Source organism: Zophobas morio, unplaced genomic scaffold (assembly GCF_036711695.1).
Source record: "Zophobas morio isolate AGI-343-1 ecotype UQ-CSIRO unplaced genomic scaffold, CSIRO_AGI_Zmor_V1 ptg000002l, whole genome shotgun sequence".
Classification (NCBI taxonomy): Eukaryota; Metazoa; Arthropoda; class Insecta; order Coleoptera; family Tenebrionidae; genus Zophobas; species Zophobas morio.
Genome location: NW_026972107.1, coordinates 6415708 through 6442399, shown reverse-complemented (window position 1 = coordinate 6442399; position 26692 = coordinate 6415708). Strand labels below are relative to the sequence as shown.

Genomic DNA, 26692 nt, shown 5'->3' with positions numbered 1-26692 from the left:
CACGAAGTAACAAGCTAAATTGTAATGTGCTGATTTTTTCCAGAAATCTGGAAGTCGAAGGTAAAAAGTCAAGGCGGATTCATAAATCGCAGGTGTGTACGTGTGATATTTTATCAAATTTAAACAGCCTTTACTATCAAAATTTTGAGATGTCATTAAATTGTTGGTAGGGATGAAATTGTGGTCAGCGTTTTACCGTCTACATGATATTCCTAAAATGTATACTCATACAAAATTTTAGAACACCCAGCTGGTAGTTTCGGAGGACAGAAGAGGCAGACGGAAACGGGAACCTATTTTTTTGTACATCAGGAGTCATGAAACGTCGAGAAAACATGAAATTAGATGTTTGCTGGATTATTGCAGTACTTTGCTCACACTCCGGAAGTAAAAAGAACTGAAAATTGAGAACATTTAGAGCGCGAAAAATGTTTGCTGAGATACTGTAGAAGTGAAAGTTACTGAACAATTAAATATCTAAAAGCCATCTTTCCTCAGTTCAAATTATTTTGCTAGTCTTTATTGCTTCCCTATAGAGTCTTGCATTGTCCATAACATCTGAACGAAAAAATCAAATCGGAAAAGATATAATTAAGTATAGTGAACCAAGAGGTATAAGGTTATATGGCCATCATAAAATTAGTTGACCGCAAATAAATACTCCCTTTGTGTGGTTCGCACTAAGCTTACCGGTTGGCAATAAATCATCTTCTAAACATTTCTTGCTCATATTTAACAGGGTCGGCTTTCAAAGCGAGTGGTTATTTCGGAACCCTCAGCGGCTGCAGGTAGCAAAGAAATAGTGGAGTGGTGGATTTTCATATTTAGTGAAAGCCGCCCCTGAACGAAACCGCAAGAGCCGGTCGAGCTGTAGTGGACTCGTTATTTACGACCCTAAAACCTTTTCTATTGTAAACAACTTAACTTCGACACAATGGGATGATTTTATGATGGCCATATAACCTTATAGCTCTTGGTTCACTATATTTCGTTTTAGTGCCTATTTAAGTTTAAAAAAATAACAAAAGAAAACCTAAATATAAACGTTGTTTACACGCGTCCTCCCTCCCCTCCGTTTTCCCAAAAAACGTCATTTGTGATAACACTAAGTAACAAGCTAAACTGTAATGTGTTGATTTTTCCCAGAAATCTGGAAGTCGGAGATAAAAAGTCAAGGCGGATTCATAAATCGCAGGTGTGTACGTGTGATATTTTATAAAATTTAAATAGCATTTATTATGCAAAATTTTGAGATGATGTCATTAAATTGTTGGTAGGGATGAAATTGTGGTCAGCATTTTACCATCTACATGATATTCTTAAAATGTGTATATGTACATATAAAATTTTACAACACTCAGTCTGGTAGTTTCGGAGGACAGAATAGGCAGGGGAAACTATTTTTTCGTACTCCAGGAGTTTTCAAACGTCGCGAAAACGTGAAATTAGCTTGCCTGATTACTACAATACTTTTCTAGCTCATACTCCAGAAGTAAAAAGAATTGAAAATTGAGGAAATTTAGAGCGCGAAAAGTGTTTGTTCAGATACTGTAGAATGAAAGTTACTGAAGAATTAAATATCTAAAAACTATCTTTCCTCAGTTCAAATTATTTTGCTAGTTTTTATTGCTTCCATAGAGTCTTGCATTGTCCATAACAGCGGAAAGAAAAAATCTGATCAATCGGAAAATATATAATATAACTAAGTATTTTGTTTTCGTGCATATTTAAGTTTAAAATAATAACCAAATAAACCAAGTCGAAAACCTAAATATGAACGTTGTTTACACGCGTCCTCCCTCCCCTACCTTTCCCGAAAAAACGTCAATACACCCCTGGTGCCTGCGCTTGATGCGTGCACTTTGGACGTAAAATTTGAAATAAGTCGCACGGTGCGGCATGAATTATTTGGGAAGATTAGCAGTCCCGTGCGGAGGCGATTAAGGGATGATTTAGGGGTGAGCATTTTCGAGTGTTCGCGCCGAATGTGATACGGCACGGAAATAGGGTGTCTTGATCAGACCAAAGTGTAAACAAACCAAACCGAAACCGGTCGGTCTGCACTTTTCGTTCGATTAAAAACCTCAACACATCCGTCACACCCCTAAAACAGCTCAACGTCAAAATGCCCTTAAGCACCTCTCCAATCTGACAAATGAAGGTGTCACGTAACATAAAGGAACCCCGTATTGTTTATCTGTCCACACCCGCTACACACAATAGCAAACCGCTTCGATGACTCCCCAAACAAATCCTCGTAATCACCACTCTTGTATGGGGAAAATTGCGCAGAGAGCATCCCCGAAACAAGCATTTCGCTCAAATCGAACAACATCCAGCATATGACGAGAAATTACGGCTTCGAGTCACGCGGGGTTTTGAATTATCGTGTAAAACCGCCACCTGGACGCACCTGAAGGGATTAATGTACCACGTGGTAGTTTTCCCGCAGGCGAGGGAGAGATTATTGTAAAATCTCGACTAATGCGCGCCACCCGTTCCATCATGTGTGAGTGTGTTGGTTATCTACTCATTTATCTATTAGATTTGACGTAATTTGTTTCGGGGGATGCTGCGAGGGTGTTCGGAAGGGTGCATTAGTCGAATTGATTAGATACAGAGTGCTGGTGATGGGCAGCGGAGTGGAGAATTTCGATGCATTTCAAAAGCGTACTCGAGGGGGGTTTGCGTGAAGATTAAGTTGTAAAATTCAGTGTTGTGTAGCGAAATTGAATTGCGAATTATAATAATGCATAGTTCGTGAGACGAAGTTTTTTAAAATCCAACCGAAAAAAAATTACATTTTTACTTTCAGAGCTTACGATGTTTCGTGACTGCTAGACTATGAAAAAGTAGGTCTTCTAAAAACATCCGGATTTAAATTTTTTAACAATTTCAAGTTTATCTACGTTAAAATTTATTTGTTTGCTCTAAAAACTCGATGACGTCACTCCAAAATCTTGTTTAAAATTGCTGAGGAACATCTTTTTCCCTAAAAATATCGCAATATTTCACCTGCTGAAAACTTCAAAACACGTTTCGTGTTCTACTCCATCGATTTTGTTCCTTTTATGTTACGCTTGTTTCCCCAGATTATTGCCATCATAATCTCTATCACAAACAAGATCAAATTTCTCTTTCCAATACTCGTACAAAACATGTCTAATAACAAGGGACAACATCTCGTATTAAATTTCATTTGATCGGACTTGCAGTAACTGTCAGTGTCCAGTTACATAAAACTATCAGATTATGTTTGATCATTATACTTTATGCGAAAGTTTTTGACAGGGCAAATCTATAAAACGAAATAAATAATTATAAATTGACAGCTTAGCAAAATCCGCGTGCCCCAACATGGCCAACAGCACTATTAGATAATTATCAAATTTTTTCATCCAATCACAGGTGAATACATTAATCGAAAGCTCCACCCAAACGGGGTTCACGTCAGGTGCTAATTAGTTACCGACTCGTTTAGGTTAAAAAATCATTCTTTTTCTCTTTATCTGATGCCAAGCAAGCGTGAAACAACATGGAACTTCAACTACGCTCAACGAAAAAAAACTTTATATACGTTTAAGCACCTAGACTACCTTCTCTTGGTGTGGGAAACCGTACCTTTATCAATATTTTTCTAATGGACTCCTGCAGCTCGCGATAAGCATCATTTTAGTTAACACACCGTTTTATTGCTGTTATAAGCGAAAGAGAGGGAAATAAATCGTGACATGGGTGACCCTTGTCGTGTTCCATCATGGACCTGGCGCCAGACGCTCCCACCGAAACCCAGCGGATTATCAGACGATTATTACATTAAAAAACCATCACGGGACGGCGTTAAAACCATCAACTGCACTATCAAAATCCTTTATTTGTCTTTCGACACATAAATATAAACCCGTGAAAATGAGCCCATCGGTGTTTCAAATTAGCAGAGGCGCTTCCTGTTGCTATCTTAGCTCGTCGGGTGTAGTATTTCATTTGATTGACGTATGGTCGACGTGGGGGAGGTCTAGACGTCGAAAAATTTTCGCAAAGGTAAATGTGCACGGAATTCAAAGATCGCGCTTTCGTTGCATAACTTCGTGGTGGTGGCGGCCACACATGCGGCGCCTGAAGGTGGGTTGATTAATTGGCGAAACGTGGGCTGCTAATTGGAGCAGGATTTTTCGAGTCCTTTGTAAGTCTCGGCTGGATTTAATTTTGGGCATAATGGTTCTCGTGGGATTGCATTGTTTCAACTTTCTAATATCTAGAGATTTTGTCAAACGTGAAAAGTCAAGACCATGACTGTGACTATCAACAAATCGTCCATTGTTACCACAAAAGATGACTGCATTTCAATAAGTTCAACAGTAGCGAAAAAAACAAGTTTATAAACAGCAATATTTTTTTCACCCTGTATATTTATCACACGTATGCCGGGTTATATAGAAATCCACTACTCTCTACATAAAGAGCGCCGACCCTTGACAAAACACAAATTCTATTTTAAGCACAGTGCTTTATAAATAGCCCCGAAAAAAATGTCAATGGATCTTCTTAATCCGGTGATCATGACGGTATGCTCTAGAAAAATAGAGAAAAGAGCAACAATACCGACAACATGATATACTCAAGTACCCGAACAATGGGCACACAATAGACGCAAACATTTTTGTATCGGCTGAAAAGGAAACAAAGAGATGCCCAGCAGGGGGGTATCGAGTACATGCGGCACACGAGCAAAAGAGGCAGGATTACTAACGTTCCTCTTTGTCGCCATCATCGACCCATACGTTGTTCGTTGACTGTATTGGCACCATTCGTCTCTTTCGTGATGTCTTCATCGCAGCGGTTTATGGGCTGCGGAGTAAGTGGTACATATCATAATGAAGACACGGAGAAAATTATACACGGAGAAGAGTGGTCCATTAGCGACCGTAACCATTTTTACTAATACCATCCTCCACGCAAGATAAAATTCACGTGCATGTGAAACACAAAAAAAGCGTACCGCAAGTCACCACTTTTAGCTCGGTGTTATTGGAGGAGGTTTTTACAAAGGCAATTTTTCTCTGTGTACGCGTTTTTGCGCGACTAATTACGTCCCAGAAGTGTTAATGGAGCGGCTCTTTATCTAATATTAGAATAATTCATTAAGAAAATCGGCTCTTTCACATGTTGGCCGACAAGTGTTCCAGCTCGCAGTCTAAAAGTGTTCCATAAATTAAAAGGCGTGTTCACACTCACTCGATAGACTAGAAAAAACCCTCAAACGATTCGGTTACAACAATTATGTTGGGTTTTTGTAATTTTTCTTTCGGACAACATCATCAACGACAGATGGGATGGAAGAACACACACACGGAACCCATAAATCTGCACTAATAGTAGGAATAAGGAAGTTATCCAGTCGATAAGTTATTCGTACGCACAAATTAAGTCGTGGAGTTGGAGGATGGCGCCGTGTCTCAACGTAAAAACGGCGTTAAGTCGAAAACGGTGTCGAAGTGTCACAAGTGGTCTGGATGTTGTCGGGGTTTAATGGGAGTTTCCGTTTGGGGCGATGAGAGTACAGGAAGAGATTTGAAGTGAAATACTCGAGTTTATGGGTTTTGATGAAGTCAAAATGCTTCGAAAGTGTCAATAAAAATTTGTATGGGATGGATTGTTCTTTTTTGTTTCAGCCGGATTTAATTAATTAAAAATCTGTCTGCGAATGGTAAGAATAAAAATAGACATTCGTAACGAAATAAAAAACAATGATATCTAGAGGTTTTTTCCACTACTGCCTGAACTGGCTGGACGTGTTTTTTTCACGATTGATGATATAACCTGATTTATACAGGCTGAAATTGAAAATGTTTTAAAACAGTTCTTTGTGATTTCTTAGAATTTTACATAAAGTGTCTGAAGCATTCGAGACAAAATTCAATTCTTTTAATTAGAGTGGACGTGGATTTGTAAAACAACTGATAATCTTCTGCTTTATACTTTACCATAAATATATTTAAAACGTTAATTACAAAAAAACCCGAAGTTTTTGTGGGAATAAATTTTATAACGATTGTAACTGTATGGCAACAAATGATCAACTCTGCAGCACTAACTTACCTACCTGTCAATGAATAATTTAGACGTAAAATTTTCATCATGTGTTTATTGAAATATTTGATTTCTTCTGAAAGAAATAATTTTTTTTCTATAAGAAATAAGAATAAACGTTTTATCTGAAAATCTAGTTCTTTTTTAGTAAATTCATACGAATCACCTACCATCCCAAATGTTTTATATACTGGGTAGATAAAAAATCCCGGAATGCCATTTATTTTTGTTTTTTTTTTGTTGGAATTTTTCATAGACATATGGTCAGAATGAATGAATTTACTGATGATGACGTTTGCAATTTTTTTTCTACATGAAACACCTTGCATATTTTATTACTTTCGGTTGGGTGCGGAATAAAAATGCACATTCATTTCTAACTACTCAGTTGGTTAAATTTAAATTTAGTTTTAATAAATAACTAATGGTAACATCCGACTTTGACGAATTCCGAAATAAGTTAATTTACTTATAGTTTTGGAAATTTCATTCTACCCTATAAAATTTTATTGGCAATAACGAGACGGACAGTACCTAATACAATAGCAAGAGATATTTACAACTTAAAGTTGCCGCGTGCCGGTAATACCCAAATGTTAGAAAGCAGACTAATCCAGGTCCGAACAGGGACCCTCGTTATTCACGAACGAAAATGAGCATTATATTATGTGAACAACTACCTGCTAAATGTTTTCCGATAAATTCGGATGAACTGGTGTGAGCAATAAATATTTCTTATCAGTGTAAGTAGGGGAACGAGGGGTTTTTTGTAACAGTTTTTAGGAAAACAAATATAATTTGGTATCTATTAGCTGTTTGACCATTATAAAAGTATCTGTCGGTAGTCTAACTATTCCCCTACTGGACTGAACAGGCAAAATGTCAAAATTGTTCATATTCACTTCATACCAGGCATTTTCTTAAAAAAAGTGCAGTGTTACAACTTGCCCCGTGTTTGGGGCTAGTTGTAACATCCATCAGGCAAGTAGTAACAGTAAAAGTAAAGCTAATGTTGATACATATTTAGACTTTATTTTTCAAAAATCGACACAAAACTTCATTATATATAATGTTTATCAGTAAAACTGAAATAAACTTTTAGAAACGGAGTCAACATTAAAGATTTGAGTTTTGTTTTCCTTTTTCTTAATATATCTGGAAAGCAATATATGGCATAGGTACAAATTTTCGCTCGCTTTTCGTATGCTAGGTACCAAATTTGTAGAAGTGAATTTGGGATAAGTTGTAACATGTGACAACTTGCCCCCGAGATATTGTTACAACATGCCCCGTAGCACATTTTTCTACATTTAATTACATTTCGACAAAATTATGTCGCTTAGCGTCAAAATGTGTAAGGAATATCAAAGCTGAGTAATTTTTGAACTACATGCAAAATTAAAAGTTTAAAATTAGTTAATAACAGATACGAAAAACCAAATTTTACTAAAGCAATATTTTACATTAGTTGGGCAAAACGAAACACGTGCACACATCCACTCACTGCGCTGGCTGGAGGAACAGTGGTTGTGATGACATGATGTCTTATGGTGCAAGAATTAAATTTAGTGAAAAACCTGAGGTTAAAGAGTTTAAATTCCGGGTAAAAATTAAGTGTTACAACTTACCCCTGTTACAACAAGCCCCTATTTCCCTTACTACTGTTGTCGATAAAATTTTATAGGGTAGAATGAAATTTCCAAAACTATAGTTTAATTTGTTACTACAGTAAGGCCGAAATCACAATGATCAGATTGTCTTGCTTTTGTGTTCATATTGTCATTTATTTTTAATTTAATGTATTACCGGAAGCTTATAAAAATTGAGAAAAATCGATCATATGTCTACAAAGTTTAAATTTTCTTTTCGACCATCCGACCATATTTTGGGTTACATGAAATTGAATTTTCATTGTTCAAAATAATTTTAGAAGGATTATGTCTGGATCTAAGCTTTCTTAATTTATACTTGATTTTATAAAAAAATTAAAAATTGTTCAAAATGAATCTGACAACAATGGCTAATTTTTGACATTTTTTATCTAGGTACCTAACTATCTAAATCGGTATTTTATTCTTGAAAGTGAACGTTGCAATTGACGTAATAAATTTTTTAATGATTTTTTTTTCGAATTTATAGACTTATTATCAATTATTGCATATATACAGGATTTTCTTTTATTTGATAAAATCCCTGTAACTTTTTTATTCTTAAAGATAAACCTTTTTTTTGAGCAAATTTGTATCATTTTAAAAGATCTATGAGGATCGGAAATTATGTCAACTTTATTTTTTTTAAGGAACACTAGGTATATTTTTTCATAAATGGAAAGACTGATTTTTTCTAAAAATCACAAGCAACCATTATTCTAAAATCAATACTTAAAAAGTTATTCAATTATTAGACGAAAAATTCATATTTATTGATGACAATCTAGTAGGTAGGTATAGCTTGAGAAATTGACACTCATGTCATTTATTCACACAAGTGATACAAATTTACTTCAATCTATGTTTCTTTAAAAATACAAAAAATTCGGGGGTTGTATCAAATAAAAGAAACACATGGTATACTATATTTTTCCGTAACTCCTGTAGTAATTTTTATACTTAGATAAGTTATTTACGTATTGTTTGTCTCACTTCTCAAGTACAATCAATACCAACAAGTATATTAATTTTTATATGTACAATGTAAATCATAACGTTACTGCGTTGCCACCATTTCAGGACCTTTAGGTATGTTGTGTTGGATTTACTTACTTACAGATCAATTTCAAGTTGGATTTGCGATATCGCAAATTCGATATTGCAAATTCGTTATCACTGCCCCTGTTGCATTTTCCATGAGAACGGGGACTCACGGTATCGCAAATTTAACTTGAAATTGGCCCGTTAAAGGAGTCAAAGTCAAGTTGGATTTGCGATATTGCAAGTCCCGTTGCTATGGAAGATGCGATGACAGTTGCGATTCGGGATTGTGACTACTGTCATCTCATTTTCCATACCAACGGGGATTTACGATATCGCAAATCCATATTAAATTTGGTCCGTCACACTCATCACTAACTTTTTTGGAAGAGACGAACAAACAGATCTTGACTGATATTCTGTAAATGTTACCTATAGAATAGACACTTTTTAAAAGAAGTTTTAAGAATGTATACAGATTTAATTTTTTTTTCGACAACCCATCTATCAAAAATTAAAAACAATACAAAAAAAAAAGAAATGTAGGCACATTTTCCTACCGTTTTACCTTCTAGATGAAATTTTTTAAGTACTTCTAAAATTTCACAGGTAATCAGATTTGAAATCCCGGATATTATATATATAGTAGATGGTCAATAAATGGATAAACCACAGATGTACATTTTCGTATTCTACGATCTGTGAACGCCGAGACAACTTGAAATAGGACTCCGTTACAACACTTCCCTCAGCCTACGCTAAAACACGATATTTTACTATTATTTTTATACACTACACGTATATTGGTACACTGTATGAAAATGAACCGGAAGTGTCAAACTCTCCATCCGGCAAATTAAACAACAACAAACTTAATTTCGAAAATCGTATTTAAAACTCCCATTCACAATCAAATTAAGCAACCCACCCCACATAAATCATGCTAATACCCCCATAAATCGCCCATCCACCCCCAACGTAAAAATCCCTATCTCCGCACACCTATTTATCAGATTGCCGAGGGCGTGGCTTCCCCGTGGGCGTGCCGTCCGGTCGATACCATCTCGATACCATTTCTCCGACACGCGCACTACATCATTGGCATCCGACGCACCCGTGGGCGGTCTCCCAAGCTCCGCCCCTTCCTTTATCCACCTCCCCGTATATCCTACCTGCATTCCCTTCAGTCCACGGCCGACGGCACGTACAGCACCATGTTGGTGCCGCCGGACATGTTAGCAGCCCAATCCAAAATGCTCTACCAAATAAACAAATACTACGGAGAAAGGGTGCAAACACGGATGGCCACCATCGCTAAGACCATCCGCGAAGTGTGCAAAGTGGTTCAAGACGTGCTGAAAGAAGTGGAAGTCCAAGAACCGCGCTTCATTTCGTCTTTAACCGAGTGCAACGGCCGGTACGAAGGGCTGGAGGTGATCTCCCCCAACGAGTTCGAGGTGGTTCTCTATCTGAATCAGATGGGTGTGTTCAATTTCGTGGATGACGGTACTCTGCCCGGGTGCGCCGTCTTGAAACTGAGCGACGGCAGGAAGCGCTCGATGAGTCTTTGGGTGGAGTTTATAACGGCTTCTGGGTATCTGAGTGCGAGGAAAATCCGCTCCAGGTTCCAGACTTTGGTAGCTCAAGCTTGTGATAAGTGTTCGTATAGAGACTCGGTTAAGATGATTGCGGACACCACGGAGGTTAAACTCAGGATCAGGGAGAGATTCATCGTTCAAATCACCCCGGCGTTCAAGTGTTCTGGGGTTTGGCCGCGATCGGCGGCACACTGGCCGATCCCGCACATTCCCTGGCCCCACCCCAACCTAGTGGCCGAGGTGAAGACCGAAGGCTTCGACCTCCTCTCCAAAGAGAGCGTCGCGATACAGGGGAAGCAGTCGGCGATGGAAGGCGACGCTTGGGTTCTATCGTTCTTAGAAGCCGAAAACCGGCTCCTGCAAGGGGGCTGCAGGAGGCGGTGTCTGAGTATTTTGAAAACTTTGCGGGATAGACACTTAGATCTTCCGGGTAATCCGGTGACTAGCTACCATTTGAAGACGCTTTTGTTGTACGAATGTGAGAAACACCCGCGGGAGAGTGAGTGGGACGAGGCTTGTATTGGAGACAGGATCAACGGGATTTTCCTGCAACTGATTTCCTGCTTGCAGTGCAGGAGGTGTCCACACTATTTCCTGCCGAATTTGGATCTTTTTAAAGGAAAGTCGCCGAGTGCGCTGGAAAATGCGGCGAAACAAGTCTGGAGGTTGACGAGGGAGATGTTGACTAATACTAGGTGTTTGGAGAAGTTATAAGTTCCTTGATTACTCTGTATACGTACTGGGGCAAGTATAGGCCAGATTCGTGAAGACCAGTCGTGCCATACTTGTATATTTTCTCGTCTGATTTGGTAAACGCTTTAATTAGGTATTTTACTTTTTGTAAAATTTTGTACCTTAGTTGATGTACATATTTTTTGTAAACAAGAAGACTGTTGATTTGTTGCATGTGAAATTTTTATCTGTTTTGTATTATATTGAGAAAATTATTTATTAAAGAATTTGAATTCATTTTCGACTATTATTGGCAGGTTCAGGGAACTTTTATAGCCACATTGTACTATAAATATTGTGAATACATTCCAACAGTTAAAAGTTGAAACCACAAAAATATATCTTATTTGATTGAAAAAAATGACGGCTGCATTGCTCGCACACCACATGAACAATACACAGAGTTAAATAAATTATACGAAAAGAAATAAATTTGAAAGATATTTTAATTTTCGAATTTACGTCTTTTCTAAACTGTACATGCCAGAAACACACATTGGCTGCAATTTGTAATTTCTGCCGCATTTTAATAGCCCGACTATATTTTTAAAAGTCAAAAAACCAAGATATCTGGGAAATAAAAAAGATTATAATAAACATGAGCACCAAGTAACATAAATACGAGAAAATGTGTGTGCCAACAATAAAATTTCTCTTCCTATAACTTACGGCTGCATCGTACAACAAAAGTAACTAGATTTTATTTAGTAGGTATAGAATTTTGTTATTTTGAGAGGCGTGCACTTTATTTAGTTACTTATCCACATTTTTTGCCAAATTAAACAACAAAAAAAAGCGTTCGAAGTATTTTTCAAAACCAAAAACGACTAAAAAGAAATATCAAATTATATATTTTTAATATCGTAGAATTTGCTGCACCTGTAGATTATTTAAGTTCAAATTCAAATAACTTTATAAACAATTCATCTTTATATTTGATGGCAGTGTCAGGATTAATTTTTTAATGTGGAAATTTTAATAAAAATAAATGAATCTAATTTTTAAAAATTTTTTGAACTTCGCATAGATTTGAGAAATATGATACGGGGGAATACATCAATTTGACGTTTGAAATAAATATAAAATACAAATAAATCAGTTTTTCAAACAGCTATTTTTGTTGATTATAATTCAAAACTATACCTTCACAATGAAGCTGAAAATTATTATTTAAAGTTGCCGGAAAGTCCCATTTATCTGGCATCAGATTGCGCTTTTAATCTCGTTTTAAAAAAAAAAACAGCATTAACAGACACATCCTTATTTCAAAATGTACATAAAAAATCGTTCGTATAACAAAATAAACGGTCACAAATTTTAAAGAATGAAAGAAAAAATCAAACTTGAAATTTGTTGTTTTAAAAAATGTAAAATATGAGGCAGGTGCAAATTTCTATAGAAAAATTTAAATGTTTACGCTTACTGGTTATATTTTTGACGTCAAAAAATGCGATAGTTGTTGAAACAATTTTTTCAGAGAGGTTAGCAATTTTTAAGCATCTGATAAATTCGCTTTTCTAATATATTATTCTATAATGTTGTTATATATCATTCATTTACACGGAACACACATTTCTTGACAATTTTATAAGAACCACAGGAATGGCGGCGTGTTAAACAAATAATTGTCTGGCGATTTTGTCTATGTTAATGTCCTACATTATTCTTTATTTATTATTATTACCTTGTTAGACATATACTTTATCAGTTATCAATTTTTCCTCGCAAATTTGTTGCTTATTTGCACTGTATTTAAATACGAAGGAAACATTGTATATCTGAAAACAAACTATTTAACTTTGTCAACACTAGAACCCGGTATCTCTAATCATAAGCGAGTTATCATAAAACCGGTTATCGCAATTCGGTTCTGCCGCGGCAAAAACCAGTTATCGACCAAAAATTCGTTTTTGTCACGTGCTATTCGCACCGTCGCAGCACAATCGCGTCGAAATTGGAAACCTCCTGCATCAAATTGTATGTGTTGTTGCCAATTTCCTCCTTTTAATTTATACCTCGACGACGCTGGCATGCCAACTAGTCGTACAAACGTTTGAACACCTTGCTTTAATCGATTCAAACAATGACGCTCTCGGTAAAAAATATAAATTTCAAGAGAAAGAAAAGAATAAATTAGAGGTGACGTGAATTATTGTTAGAACGCATGAAAAGGATTAATTAGAAACATACAGAAATAAATTAATAAAACATGGGGCCCCTCCTTTCGACGACCTTAGAGGTATATGAACATTAATCGACGCGTATCAAGAATGTATTATATAAACTTTGAAATAAATTAGGATGATATATGGCTGCTATATTTACATTACGATGGGAGGGAGGTACGCGAGGCATATTTCTTCATTAATGACAATAATGGGTATCATCGAGTCGGTATATTATAATGGGCTTTTATGTTCGAGCAGGTGGAAATAATGCACATCAGAATTTATAAAAACGTGTACTTATCAAGGTCTGTAATGTAAGTAGGTACTTGTGGTAATTGGAAAATGTTGCTGTTTACCGTAATCGAAGTGCCGTTTTTATTTACGGTAATTGTTCATAACTAACCACTAATTTTTATTTAATCATCAGTAATCATCACTATGGTGATACTATAATTACCTTATGAAGACTACACGACCTGATTTACTTGATTGTTTACAGACACAAGAAATTTTTCTTGGAAAATGATTGCATGTGAATAATAATGTGTGAATTGTAAATAAGTCTTTATGCATATTGTCAATAGATATTTAAAACTGATTTAATATTGCCAACTGCGTGTTGAAAAAAATAACTCGCGAGACATTAAGTGATGTTCTGTTTGTTTAATCGGAGAAAAAAATTCACTTCGGTTGAGTGTCAATAATTTACAAAGCAACAGTCCAAAGCTTCAACTGATCTTTATTTTGTTTGGTTCAAGTCAATGACAAAAAAAATAAGTACAACGTTATAACAGGTCCGATTATAGCGACGGAAGATGGCTCGATTACATATGAAGAAAGGTATACCATGCACAGCCCTTTTTTTCCTTATTAAATTCTGTTTAATATCCATATAGTAATAACACATCAGGTGCGAAAAAAAAAACATTGTTGTAGAGTTGTGCAAGTTCTATATATGACAGTGCAAATTATTCTTTTAAAACAACCTGTATCCGGGTAATGGGACATGGTTGCTTATTTAAAGCAACATTATGTGATGAAATTATTAGTTTTTTGGACAAAATGGCCAGGAAAAATTTAGTTAGTTGGTTATCATTTTATCAGTCGAAAAACAGATAAATGCCAAGGTTGAAGTTATACTTTAGTATTCTAGTATCTGTCGAAGTTTGTAAGCTCAAGTAATTTTTCTACAAACCAAAAAAAGGCGCCACATAATTATGTGGACAATTTAAAATGACATCTGATTAATCGTGTTTTTTCAATTGCTACTTGTTTCAGAAATGAAAAGGTCATATCATTACACAATAGAATTAAATACATAACTATTGCGACACTACTAATAAAAATCAGACGATCGTAAAAGTGGAAATATCAGTCTAGTTATTTATGAATTTATTACTAATAGCTGTTAGAAGTAATTATAAACAAGTAATATCTTAATATATAACGTGTTATTTATGGTACACTCGAATGTCATTTATGTTTATAGATTTTACCTCAATATTAAATTTACAACCTAGAGATTTTATTAAGTTATTAAATTTTATTAAAATATTATCTATATCAGTGGTTACCATAAAAGGATATAAAAAAAACATAAAATTAAAACCAAACTTTCCGGCGATTTTAAAACTTCTGTTGACAAATCTATAGTCAAATATTATGTCTAACTTTTTTTATCTTGCTCCATTTGTATCAAATGTATCAAAATTTACATCTAAAGATATTGTATCGTCGCCAAGGTCTTGATAAAAACGGAGATCCAATCATTATTTATTTAGACTTTTTTTTACATCGTTGCCATGGAAACCGCACCTCTAGTCGCTGTATTTGGCTGGAATCGGGTCCATTTTCATTCTGCCCGAGTGAAATTGTTTGATTTAAATAAAAATATCAATTCAATTGAATATTAAATAAAAAATCGACGATAAAATTGTAGTGGAAAAATTAGGCAGAGCCACTCCCGATTTATTAACAAAAAAGTGTTCATGGCAAAATGAGCAACTTTCATGAATATTTTAATAGTCATAACACGTATGATAAATTTTTGTAGATGTGCGGTTGTGAAAAAAATAAATTGTTTTGTTTTATGTGTCTCCTCAGTAATGAGTCAAAACTAAAGATATGTGGACAAATACTTTTTACTTTTATTGAATGTATTTTTGTATTTATTTCCATCACACAATTTCGTCTATTAATACTACTAATAGCCTGTTTTGTATCTGCATATTTAACCCATCAATGAAATTGTGTCCTACCGTTTCAAAAGGTCACAGCCGCCACTGCTATTACGTCTATTCTATTTTTTAAACAATAAAATAAATAATACACATAGGACACAAGAAATAAAATTTTTAAGGCCAAATTGTCTATAAAATATAATAACGAATCAATGATCATAAAATGTGCTATAATAATATTTACCTACCTATATAAAATCTGGATATGTCAATAAAGTCAACATTATACAGCTAATAAATTATGATTAGATATACCAATATTATTTGGTTATCATTTTTTTTTTAGTAATGTGATACACGAAAAATATTATTTTTCATTATTAAACACAATAATGACTCGCTAATGCCCATTTGCACCAACGTTAGCAGTAAGCATTGCTTAGCTAAGCAATTCTTAAAAGTAACTACTTCTTAAATTGTACAGTTGTTGCACCGTCACTGCTTAGACTCTACTTAACCAAGTAATACTTAGTTGGGGAATTGTGTAAAAGTTTCATTTCTATTGGCAACACTGACGTTTGTTGTTATTGGAACATCAAAAATTTTAGGTTAGTTTGTTGTGTGTACGACAGTCATTGACACCGCGCGTGTGTAGTTGTGATATTGTTGAATTAATTTTATGTGGTGTTGAATGTGTGTTTAAAAAATGGATGTGTTCGACGCGTACGAGGATGACTTAGAAGTCATTGAAATTGTTGAGATGGGAATTCCACGGCAGATGTACACTAGAGCTGATCATTTCTATGGTTTACCAGAGCTTCAATTTTTCCAAAGATTTCGACTAACAAAACCAACAGTTTTACATTTATTAACGTTAATTGAAGAACGCTTGGAATTTCCTACAGACAGGTAAAAGTGGTTAAAAAATTTAATGTGTAAATATATTATGATTTGATCATTACAGAAATCAGGCGGTGTCACCTATAAATCAGCTGCTTACTACATTACGATTCTTTGCAAGCGGGGGCCATTTGAGTACAGTAGCGGACTATATGGGAATGCACATCTCAACTGTGTCGAGAATAATTAGACGCGTATCGGACGCTATAGCAAGACTTTACCAGCGTTTTATTAAGATGCCCCAAACTCTCATGGAGCAAAGGCTTATTCAAAATGGTTTTTTTGACATCGCGAGATTCCCTAGAGTGATTGGGGCCATTGATTGCACTCATATCAAAATTGAATCACCAGGTAAAGATTTAAAAAACCAAAAACACATTCTTTTCATTGGAACGTTTTTAAGGTGGAGAAAATGCTGAAGTTTTTCGCAATCGGAAAGATTATTTTTCAATTAACGTTCAAGCCATGTGTAATGCGAATATGGAGTTTACAAACGTAGTTGCTCGGTGGCCTGGTTCTACTCATGATATGACCATTTTCAATAACTCGATTTTACGAGCAAATTTTGAGAATGGAGATTATCCAAATTGTATAATATTGGGTAAGTTTCAGTTTTTAATATGTGTAAAAATACATTGCATTTGTTTTCAGGTGATGGTGGCTATGGTGTAAGACACTATTTTTTTACACCATTATTAAATCCACACACTCAAGAAGAGCAGTTGTATAATGAAGCTCATATTCGTACAAGAAATGTCATCGAAAGAACTTTTGGTGTCTGCAAACGAAGATTTCCTGTGCTAGCATGTGGATGTCGATTAAAAAAACAAACTGTTTTGAGTATTGTAATTGCGTGTGCAGTCCTGCATAATATAGCTCGACAAATGGGTGAAGATGAACCTCCTCTCCCAGCTGACATTAACCAGCATGAACTGCAGCGACTTATTGAAGATGGTCAAATATCAGAGGTCAATGTTATTGTTGTATTAATATTTTATTTTATATTTTATTGTTTTTCCGTATTATCCTGTTTCAGTTTTCTCAGCTGCTCCTTTTTTATTTCAATATCTAATTCTAAAATTTGCTTTCGAAGCAAAAATTCAACTTGCTTTCTTTCTTCGTCATGTTTTTGTCCTTCGAGTTGTGTCTCAACTAACTCCATTTTCTTTGTAGCTAGTTCGTCGTAAGCTTTCGACAAATGGCTGGAATGTAGTGCTGTTATTGTTGGCCTCCTCCTATTAATGACTGATTAATGTTAAGACAAAGGTCTTTTCATCTGCCGTAAAATTTGCTCCCCTCTGGCGCTTTGTATTATTCATCTGAAAATAAAACATATGTACATAATTCTTTACAACAAAACGTTATAATTGTGGTACATATCTTCTTTATATTATTTTTTGTCTTGTTAGAACTTTATTCCACACTTTTCACCGCTGATTACAAAACACTCACGAACGCTGCTACTGTTGAAAGGTTGAAATGGCTAAAATGATTGCAAAATTGCAAATTTTCGATTTCCAAAACCATCAGCCAATAGAAACGAAGTATTGTTCCGTTACTATGGCTACCGCACATGCGTTGTATCGTTGTGTCTCGTTAAGCACTGCTTACAAATTTAAGCCACAGGTAAACGGGCACTTAAATTAAGGATTTCTTAGAAGGCTTTAAGAGAGAGTTAACCGTTGGTGCAACGCATTCTTAGTTTTAAGAAAAGCTTAAATTTTAAGTACCTGACTTAAACGTTGGTGCAAATGGGCATAAGAGGTCTAGAATAATCAAAATATATATTTGGTAATACGTCAACTAAAGAAAAAGTGTTGAAACGTGCGACGTTTGGTGTACCTAAATATATTTTCACTTTTTTTAAATCTTAATTAGATGTAGGTTTAACGTATAGCAGACAATTTTTAATCACGAAATATGAAATCTATAGTAGAAACAATGGACTCGTGCTGAAGTTATATCTATCTATTTATCACGATTCTGAATAAAATAACCTAATCATTTTTGTTTGGAAAAAAAAATTTTAATTATTGTTAAGTTCATTTTATTACGAAATTTTCAACATTTAGTAACAAAGTTGATAGAAAAGTTAATACACATTTTGAAAAGTACAGCTGTACAGAAAATATTCTTATAGATTTCGGATATTCTCAAATAAACAATACAATACGTTCTAACAGTTCGTACATATTTTTTTTTGTACCAAATGAATAGATAACCATTCGTATGATCGGCAACGATCAACAGAACATTTACAGTGGTAATTAATGATTATATAGGGTGGTTTTTTTAATTTTTCCTCCAGATTCCCATGACGCTCATGTCCGCAGTTTCATTTCACTACTGACGTCAGGGCCATGGGTAACTAGAGCAGAGACTTTAAAAATCACCCCGTATTAAAAAACATCATCACCAGTTAGATCAAAAAGTTGTACACAAAACCATTCAAGAAATCCCTTGATGTATCAGAAACTCCACAAAACAATTTTTTTTTTATGATTTGTTTTTTAATAATCGTAGTCTTCTTTTCTTCTAAAAATTTGTCCCCCTTAATTAATGTATTCACATTTAAATCATTGAATGTAATTATTGTATAGAAGACCATAGGGCCAAATCGTTATCGTAAAAAAGGAACTAAAAATACCAGCTAATTTTTTGGAAAATTTAAATGCGAAGGACCATAAATATTTCTTCAAAAATGTTATGTAAGTATATACAGCGTGTTATTGAAAGCTACGTACAAAATAAAATCGGCAATTGGTCTCGAAGTATGAGTGTAAAAGTAAAAAAAAGTTCAGGTAAAAGTGTGGTCTTCATAATTTTATTCTCGTCCATTATTCATTATATTGCTTTTTTGTATTTCGGGACTCGTGGACATCAAATCATTTTTAAGTCAAGACGCAAATGTTTCGCCTCAAGAATATTCGTATGACGTCTTGAAAAAGCGGTAAAATAAACTGCGAAACTGTCGACGTAGAAGACATCTCTTCTTCTTTTTTATGTCCACGAGTCCCGAAATACAAAAAAACAAAAGTGTTCTCCTTTTAGAGATAAAAATTATTAAAATTTATGTCCAAATTCGTTGAACGCCTCTGATAAAAAGATCATCTTTCGTTTCTAAAGCAACATTTAGTCTTGACAAAAGTTTTATTGTTACAGTTGCTAGGATTTACTAAAATAAATTAATTTTACTTATTTATCCTTCCGTAGCGTCTAAAAAGGTTGGATAAGGGTTAATTTTCCCCTTATAATTTTGATAATACGAAATAAGTTTTTCAGACTTCTTAGACTTCGCGAATAACTAACTGTCAATTTTGTTGTACGTACCTTTCAATAACACCCTGTATTGTTACTGGGTTCTGATGATACATTTAGTTTAGCAATCTATATATGTGAAGTTTAACAAACTAAAAAATGTGAAAATTGGACTTTAACATAAGTCGTAAGGACTTAATGAACAAATATTTGTAATCACTCTGTATTCGCAAAACTATTTTAATACCATAGTTCAGAAAAAATATTTAAAACTGTAACGCTTTTCCACGACTATTTATAATACAATTCTCAAAAAATGGCCGCGTTTATTCACATATTGAAAAATCATATTTGTTTTACTTTTGGTATACTTACTTATTTAGTTTTTTTTTTCGATGAGTATAGTGTTTTTAATGGATTTTTCAACTTTCCCAGTATGTTTGTGCTTAGGTTGATCCAAGACGATATACAGCTTTAAATATAAATGAGGACACTAATTTTAAAAACACTATTCCAAAATCTGAGAACAAAATACCTAGAGAGCAACAAAAACACGATCAAAACTAGCTATGGATTTTTGAGAATTTGTCTTTGATTGTTGCATATTCAACTTAAACGTTCAATCTGATAAGACGAATCTTCAAAACCCGTGGCTGTCTGACGCTGTTTTTTAATGTTACCTCCGTATAATATAACATGGGTTCGTTTTTGTTTTTTTATACAATAATTTTTTCGATTTCTTGTTGAATATTTTATTTTTATAAATGTTTGTCGTGAGTCTTTATACTGGACTTTATCGTCTAACTAAATTAATATTAGTTTCAGTAATAAATAAATAAAAAGAACGTAAATAAATGACTACAAAACTACTTATTATTCATGAATTATTGTACTATAATGAAAATTTATCCACCAATATTATCATTATCGTAATATATTACTATACGGAAAAATTTTCCGAACTAATTCGTTCTTTTCTCGATAACAATTGACGCAAACCAACGGTCCGATAACCCCAAACCCCCTCCCCAGCCGAAATGATTAACGCCCCCATACTCAGCCATTTATCCGTTGTCAACACAAAACTACAACACCGCGGACAAAGCAACATTTAATCGAATCGACTCATAAAACACACCGAAAATAATCACAGAAGTCGCCACCAAACCGGCGCGCAACTATGGGATTGGTCGTCGGCGAGAGGCGGAGCCTGCGCCGCCCGACTCCGCCCCTTTCGAGAGAGGGGTGTGGTCCTCTTACCTGTACCGGCGCGGTTCGCCCTCAGTGTCTAACCGCTCTTCACGCGCGATCCATCACGAGGCAATCTTGCGACCGAAAAAATATCATTTGAAAAAAGTTTGAAAAACCGGAAACGCGGTGGCTCCGATAGCCGTCAACAGCATGTTGGTGCCGCCGGATATGCTGGCGGCACAGTCCAAGATGGTGTACCAACTCAACAAATACTACACGGAAAAAGTGCAGGCGAGGAAGCTGCAAATAAGCAAAACTATACAGGAAGTGTGCAGGGTGGTGCAGGACGTGCTCAAGGAGGTGGAGGTGCAAGAACCGAGGTTCATTTCGTCGCTGACGGACTACAACGGACGGTACGACGGACTGGAGGTGATTTCACCGGTCGAGTTCGAAGTAGTGATCTACTTGAACCAGATGGGCGTCTTGAATTTCGTGGATGATGGTACGTTGCCCGGATGCGCGGTGTTGAAGCTAAGCGACGGCAGGAAGCGCTCGATGAGTCTCTGGGTGGAGTTTATAACAGCGTCTGGGTACCTGAGCGCTAGGAAAATGCGCTCGAGGTTCCAGACTCTGGTAGCCCAAGCTTGTGATAAGTGTTCGTATAGAGACTCGGTTAAGATGATAGCGGACACCACGGAGGTTAAACTCAGGATCAGGGAGCGGTTCATCGTTCAAATCACCCCGGCGTTCAAGTGTGCCGGCTTGTGGCCGCGTTCTGCAGCACACTGGCCTCTCCCCCAGATACCCTGGCCCCACCCGAACCTCGTCGTCGAGGTGAAAACCGAGGGTTTCGACCTCCTCTCCAAAGAGTGCATCGCGTTGCAAGGAAAACAATCGGCTATGGAGGGCGACGCTTGGGTGCTGTCGTTCTTGGAGGCGGAAAATCGGCTCCTGCAAGGCGGTTGCAGGAAGCGGTGTCTCAGTATTTTGAAGACTTTGCGGGATAGACACCTGGATCTACCGGGGAACCCGGTGACGAGCTACCACATGAAGACGCTGTTGTTGTACGAGTGCGAGAAGCACCCACGGGAGAGCGAGTGGGATGAGGCTTGCATTGCGGACAGGATCAACGGGATTTTCCTCCAGCTGATTTCGTGCTTGCAGTGCAAGAGGTGTCCGCACTATTTCTTGCCGAATTTAGATCTTTTTAAGGGGAAGTCGCCGAGTGCGCTGGAAAATGCGGCGAAGCAGGTCTGGAGGTTGACGAGGGAGATGTTGACTAATACTAGGTGTTTCGAAAAGTTGTAGTGTTGTGTGTGTTGGGACGAAGGCCGGGAAAGTGGCGCGATTCTTTCAAACTGTGATTTAATGATTAAGAGAACAAAAATATATGCAGGATGCCTGTTTACGATTGTTAAGTACCTAATGGTATGTTTTTTGTACATTCAATTTAATAAAAAAGTAACTTATGATGAGAGTTAGCCGTTTTTCTAACCCTTTTGCGAAGTTTGGTGTAACTACAAAAATTTTAAGTTTGATTTTAATGCTATGGATGTTTATAATTCTGGTTTTAAATTTATAAAAAATATAAATGGTACTAATCAAAATACGAGTTATGTGATCATTTAATAATATTAATAATTTCTATAGTTTTCACCAATTTGGACAATATTTCCGCAACTGGTTTTGAGTGAAACACAATTACAGATTTTTGGTTTATCGTGTATTCAAAAACGACAAGAAATTCAAAATAAACAATATTTAAATAACCGAGTGAGCCAAGTCCACGACAGTTTTATGTCAAATAAACACGGAAGTAATTTTAACGTTAGAAGTGTTATACACATGTTAGAAAAATTAACAGCGATACAGTGATCTTTCTAATATGTCTGCATATGAAAATTATTGCGTTTTTATTATTTTCTAGTAGATATAAATTTTCTTTATACAAGCATAGAAATATAGAAAAAATGCAACTGTTCTTTTATTATTAAAAATAATACATCAAAAACAGTATAAATTATTTGGTTTTAACATGACATATTTCGTTGTCTTTAGGTATATTTTTTACATTGTCTTACCTAATACTTTTTATTTAATATCTACTCATTTGCAATCTTTTGTACGTGACCTTTGAGATTTGAATCATAAATCATCATAACATCTTTCGTTTTATATATTTATTTGCAATTTCTGAGTTTTGAAAAATTTTATTTTTTCTCAAATGAATTGCAGTTAATAGAACTATTTTCTTTACAAATTTGACATCTAGTACATAATGATGTTTATATTTACCTATATATTAGTCCAAAAATGTTCTTATTGCAACTTTTAATACATATTTAGTAAAAGTTTGTTGGTAAAACAAGTAATTGCAAATGTAGACATAAAAGTTCCATTTGAATTCCAAAATACGACTTATTTGAAATAAAAATTTTATGAGTATGATTCCGTAAAAATATTTATACTGTGTATATAATCGTATATCGTAGTTTGATAAAAAAAACTGCTATTTTCTTAGAAAATATCAAAATCTTAGGTTTTAACTTATTCAGAACACAAAACAAGCCCGATTTACAATGGTAAAAGGTATTAAATTGTCAAGATTATATTTTTTGATTGTCAAAAGCTATTTAATTCCTTTCTAATGTTGTCAAATATAAGAGAAGAATCTAGTCAGTTTACTTACTAATTTAATTACTCAAGAATTTTGTGAAATGTCTATACAAACTATATCTAGTAATAAAAAACAAAACAAAAATCTTTCGAAGGTAGAAACAATAGATACATAATTCTAAACATTCCGGGGCCTTAATAACATTAAAGTTTACTAAAAAAAATGGTCGAAGGTTATTTCGACAGAACTTCCCTCGCGCCGAAAGTATAATAAAACATATCCAGTTTTTTCAAAAAATTATGAAACTTGATTTTGCTAATTTTATTTTTTTGTGAGAAAGCTTAGATTTTATTGTTTTTAGGGGAATCCAGCCCTATCAGTTAAAAACAGTATTGTATTCCCAAATTTTCGGGAAAATGGAGTGTGCTGTTCCTGATTTAAATAAGAAAATAAACTGACTCATTGATATTTTTTTGAGTCACTCTTTATAAGCAATTTTAAAAAATATCAATGGAGTCATAAGTCATAAATCACAAATATAGACTCATCGTATTTTGCACATTTTCGAGACGATTTAATTGGCAAAATTTTGAGTTGACGTCATCAGTTTTAATTTAATGGTTAAATTGTAAAATACTGTTATCAAATTTTGATTGTTTTTACAAAAATCTGGATCCCTACGGTAAAAACTCAACACGGAATCATCAACTACAATTGGAGGAGTAAGTATGATATTTTATAAAACTGAAATATCATTCACTATTTAAAAGTTGCACATGACGTCACATTTTTGTTGGTGAGTATGATCAGACAAATTTTGGTTAGCGTTTTACCATCTACAGGATATTCTTAATATACGCACAAAATTTTACAACAATCAGACCGCCAGTTTCGGAGATTATCTATCTCATAAAAATTGACACAGACGCGGATAATCGACAGACAGACAGACGGAAACGAGAGACCTATGTTATCGTATTCTAGGTGTCATGAAAGAGACAACCTAAAATAGCGAGTCGTGCGATATACTGGATTACAATACTTCCTTGGTTCATGCTGGAAAAGTAAAAAGTAATCATATTTTCTTTCAGATTTACAGTCCTTAAAACACGAAAATGTTAGTTTTTCATTTGGTCTATCCCTCTGTAGACTATCTAAATTTTTGAAACTTCGAAACAAATATCTTAAATTTTAGGGGTTAAGTATGTGTGTATAGCTGACAAGAAGCAAAGCATAATTTGTATCTTTATTATAGTTAAAAACTATTGATAAACAAATTTTACACGGTCCTCTAATAATCCATCTTCAATTTTAACTTAACTGTCTCCAAAAATAAGATGAATGGCTGTTATATTTTATCTCAGCTATTATCCATTGATCCAGGGATTTGAATCCCTATAATACGAATTCAATCTGAAGCTTTTTAAATGTTCCTTCTGATGTTTCCACTTATGTTAAAAAATTAACAATGACATTGCAAAGGCAAAAAAGTTTCCTAAAAATAATTTTCAGATTTTTTGGTTATGAGTTTAACTTTTTAGCTGAACAAATTTTTAACGAATCAAATGAGAGATTGTTAATGTGAAAAACAGTTTGTTGCTAAGCAGAATTAGACTTTGTTACTGACTAAACTTTTGCATTAAATTAAAATGGAGTTACCTTGTTTAACAGACTTTTTACAAAGGTAATGAAAAATACCATGTAAATTGATTTAGTATACCACGTTTGCAAATGGGAACCAATTTAAATGCCAACTTGTTCGTAATCACCTATTTATCACATATTTCAGTGGTCATTAAATACAACAATTGTCACTTAAAAGCAGAACCCGAATATAAGACGCGGACAACTTTTTTGTGGTAAATTTTTGTCTCAAATTAGTTGTTTTTGATTTTCTATTTTTTTATCATCACTTTATCTTAAGCAAAATATCCCTTGACGTTGATATTATGTTAATATCATTCCACCACATTTTTTTTATTCATGTACGTCTGGTTGATGTCACAGTTTTGTATGTGCTTTGTTTATAGTTAAAAATTTAGCGTATTTAATTTCAAACACATTATCTCAGCCAATTAGTCGATTCATTTTTAACTTCATTATATTAGTATGAATTTGTTACACAATCTGTCCTTGTTCACAATGGACTGAATCGTTAATCGGATTACACAAAAACACGTTAAAATGTATCTGATTTGGTGATATTTTTATATATAGTTTTTTGAATTCACGGCTATCGCGCCAGCCCATATATCTACAAACGTTAGTGGAGAAGAGAGCCGGCAATAACAAAAAACCTGTTAACAGCAATAAAAAATTAAATTTACAGTTTGTTTTTTGTTGAATTTAAAAATAAAAAAATGCAGTGTCCAAGAGTAAAATTTATGGTTGGCGTAAAATCATTATTATCTCAATTTGACAAATCTCGTGCCTGAGTTTCGAAGACAAATTCAATCTCTTTACTACAACTATTGTGGGTGGCACTCGCCATAAAATGATCCCCATAAAACTTCATTTTTATTTCCAAAATCGTGCATTAAAACCATCAAACCTATTAAGTTTTATTGTCGAAAACAAACACGGAAAATTAATAGCCGACACGACTTCCATCGTATAATTTTTTTCCCGCAGCATCTAATCCACATTACTTCTCGATCCCGCCGAAATAAACAAACGTTAAAATAAGGTTATATTAATGAACGTCATTAATTGAGTAATCATAATATTTATCAAACTATTTAATAAATTTCACTCACGTATTATGGCCCGAAACGGCCATTAAAACATTTATTAATTTCCGAAACGTTAATAAGATTACTCTTTCTCCGTCTACAAACTGTATAATTTGTCCGCCGTTTTTATACTTTCTTGTTTTACGACATTTTTTCAACGTGTCACCATAACGTTTAATTTATTAAACTTGATCTTGAACAAATAAAATTCGGTTTCATCGGCTGGTTATAAATATAGGAAATTAAATAATCAGAAATGTGGTTTGGAAATATACACAAAAAATAGATCCATGACAGCTCCAAAATGGGGTTTTGTTATGAATTAGGGCCTCGCGTGAGCGTTTCTGGAACAGCTATCACGACAACCGGAAAAAGAAATGCCTCTATTAAAAAAATTGGATACGGGAGTGTGACAACGAAATCATTTTTATATTTTTGTGATGTCTTCATCGTGCTCACCACTACATTACTTATGTAATAAGCTATTTAAAGAGCTTACTGACGTAATACAATTCGAATGTGGGCAGCGGTTTGAA

The 26692-nt window shown here is 34.7% G+C and overlaps 4 protein-coding genes across 4 annotated transcripts in view; 3 read left to right on the top strand and 1 right to left on the bottom strand.

The window, feature by feature from the left end:
• Positions 1-26692, bottom strand: part of Rg (rugose) — a 255743-nt gene that overhangs the window by 20729 nt on the left and 208322 nt on the right. The gene's annotated exons all lie outside the window — the stretch shown is intronic.
• LOC135140187 (protein mab-21-like) lies at positions 9958-11309 on the top strand. The gene has a single exon (XM_064070655.1). It carries the CDS (start codon positions 9995-9997, stop codon positions 11090-11092), a length of 1098 nt encoding a protein of 365 aa, XP_063926725.1. The 5' UTR covers positions 9958-9994; the 3' UTR covers positions 11093-11309.
• Positions 15864-17644, top strand: LOC135125986 (putative nuclease HARBI1). Its single transcript, XM_064051774.1, has 4 exons — positions 15864-16367; positions 16423-16709; positions 16762-16959; positions 17010-17644. Exons 1-4 carry the CDS (start codon positions 16165-16167, stop codon positions 17543-17545), a joined length of 1224 nt encoding a protein of 407 aa, XP_063907844.1. The 5' UTR covers positions 15864-16164; the 3' UTR covers positions 17546-17644.
• On the top strand, positions 20863-22284 carry LOC135140098 (protein mab-21). The gene has a single exon (XM_064070546.1). The coding sequence runs from the start codon at positions 21018-21020 to the stop codon at positions 22113-22115; it is 1098 nt and encodes a 365-aa protein (XP_063926616.1). The 5' UTR covers positions 20863-21017; the 3' UTR covers positions 22116-22284.

Bases quoted from the DNA above. Each gene is read 5' to 3' on its own strand.
- LOC135140187 (XM_064070655.1), top strand. From the start codon at position 9,995: ATGTTGGTGCCGCCGGACATGTTAGCAGCCCAATCCAAAATGCTCTAC.
- LOC135125986 (XM_064051774.1), top strand. From the start codon at position 16,165: ATGGATGTGTTCGACGCGTACGAGGATGACTTAGAAGTCATTGAAATT. The intron at 16,368-16,422 runs GTAAAAGTGGTT...TGATCATTACAG, and splicing joins TTGGAATTTCCTACAGACAG to AAATCAGGCGGTGTCACCTA. The intron at 16,710-16,761 runs GTAAAGATTTAA...AACGTTTTTAAG, and splicing joins TATCAAAATTGAATCACCAG to GTGGAGAAAATGCTGAAGTT.
- LOC135140098 (XM_064070546.1), top strand. From the start codon at position 21,018: ATGTTGGTGCCGCCGGATATGCTGGCGGCACAGTCCAAGATGGTGTAC.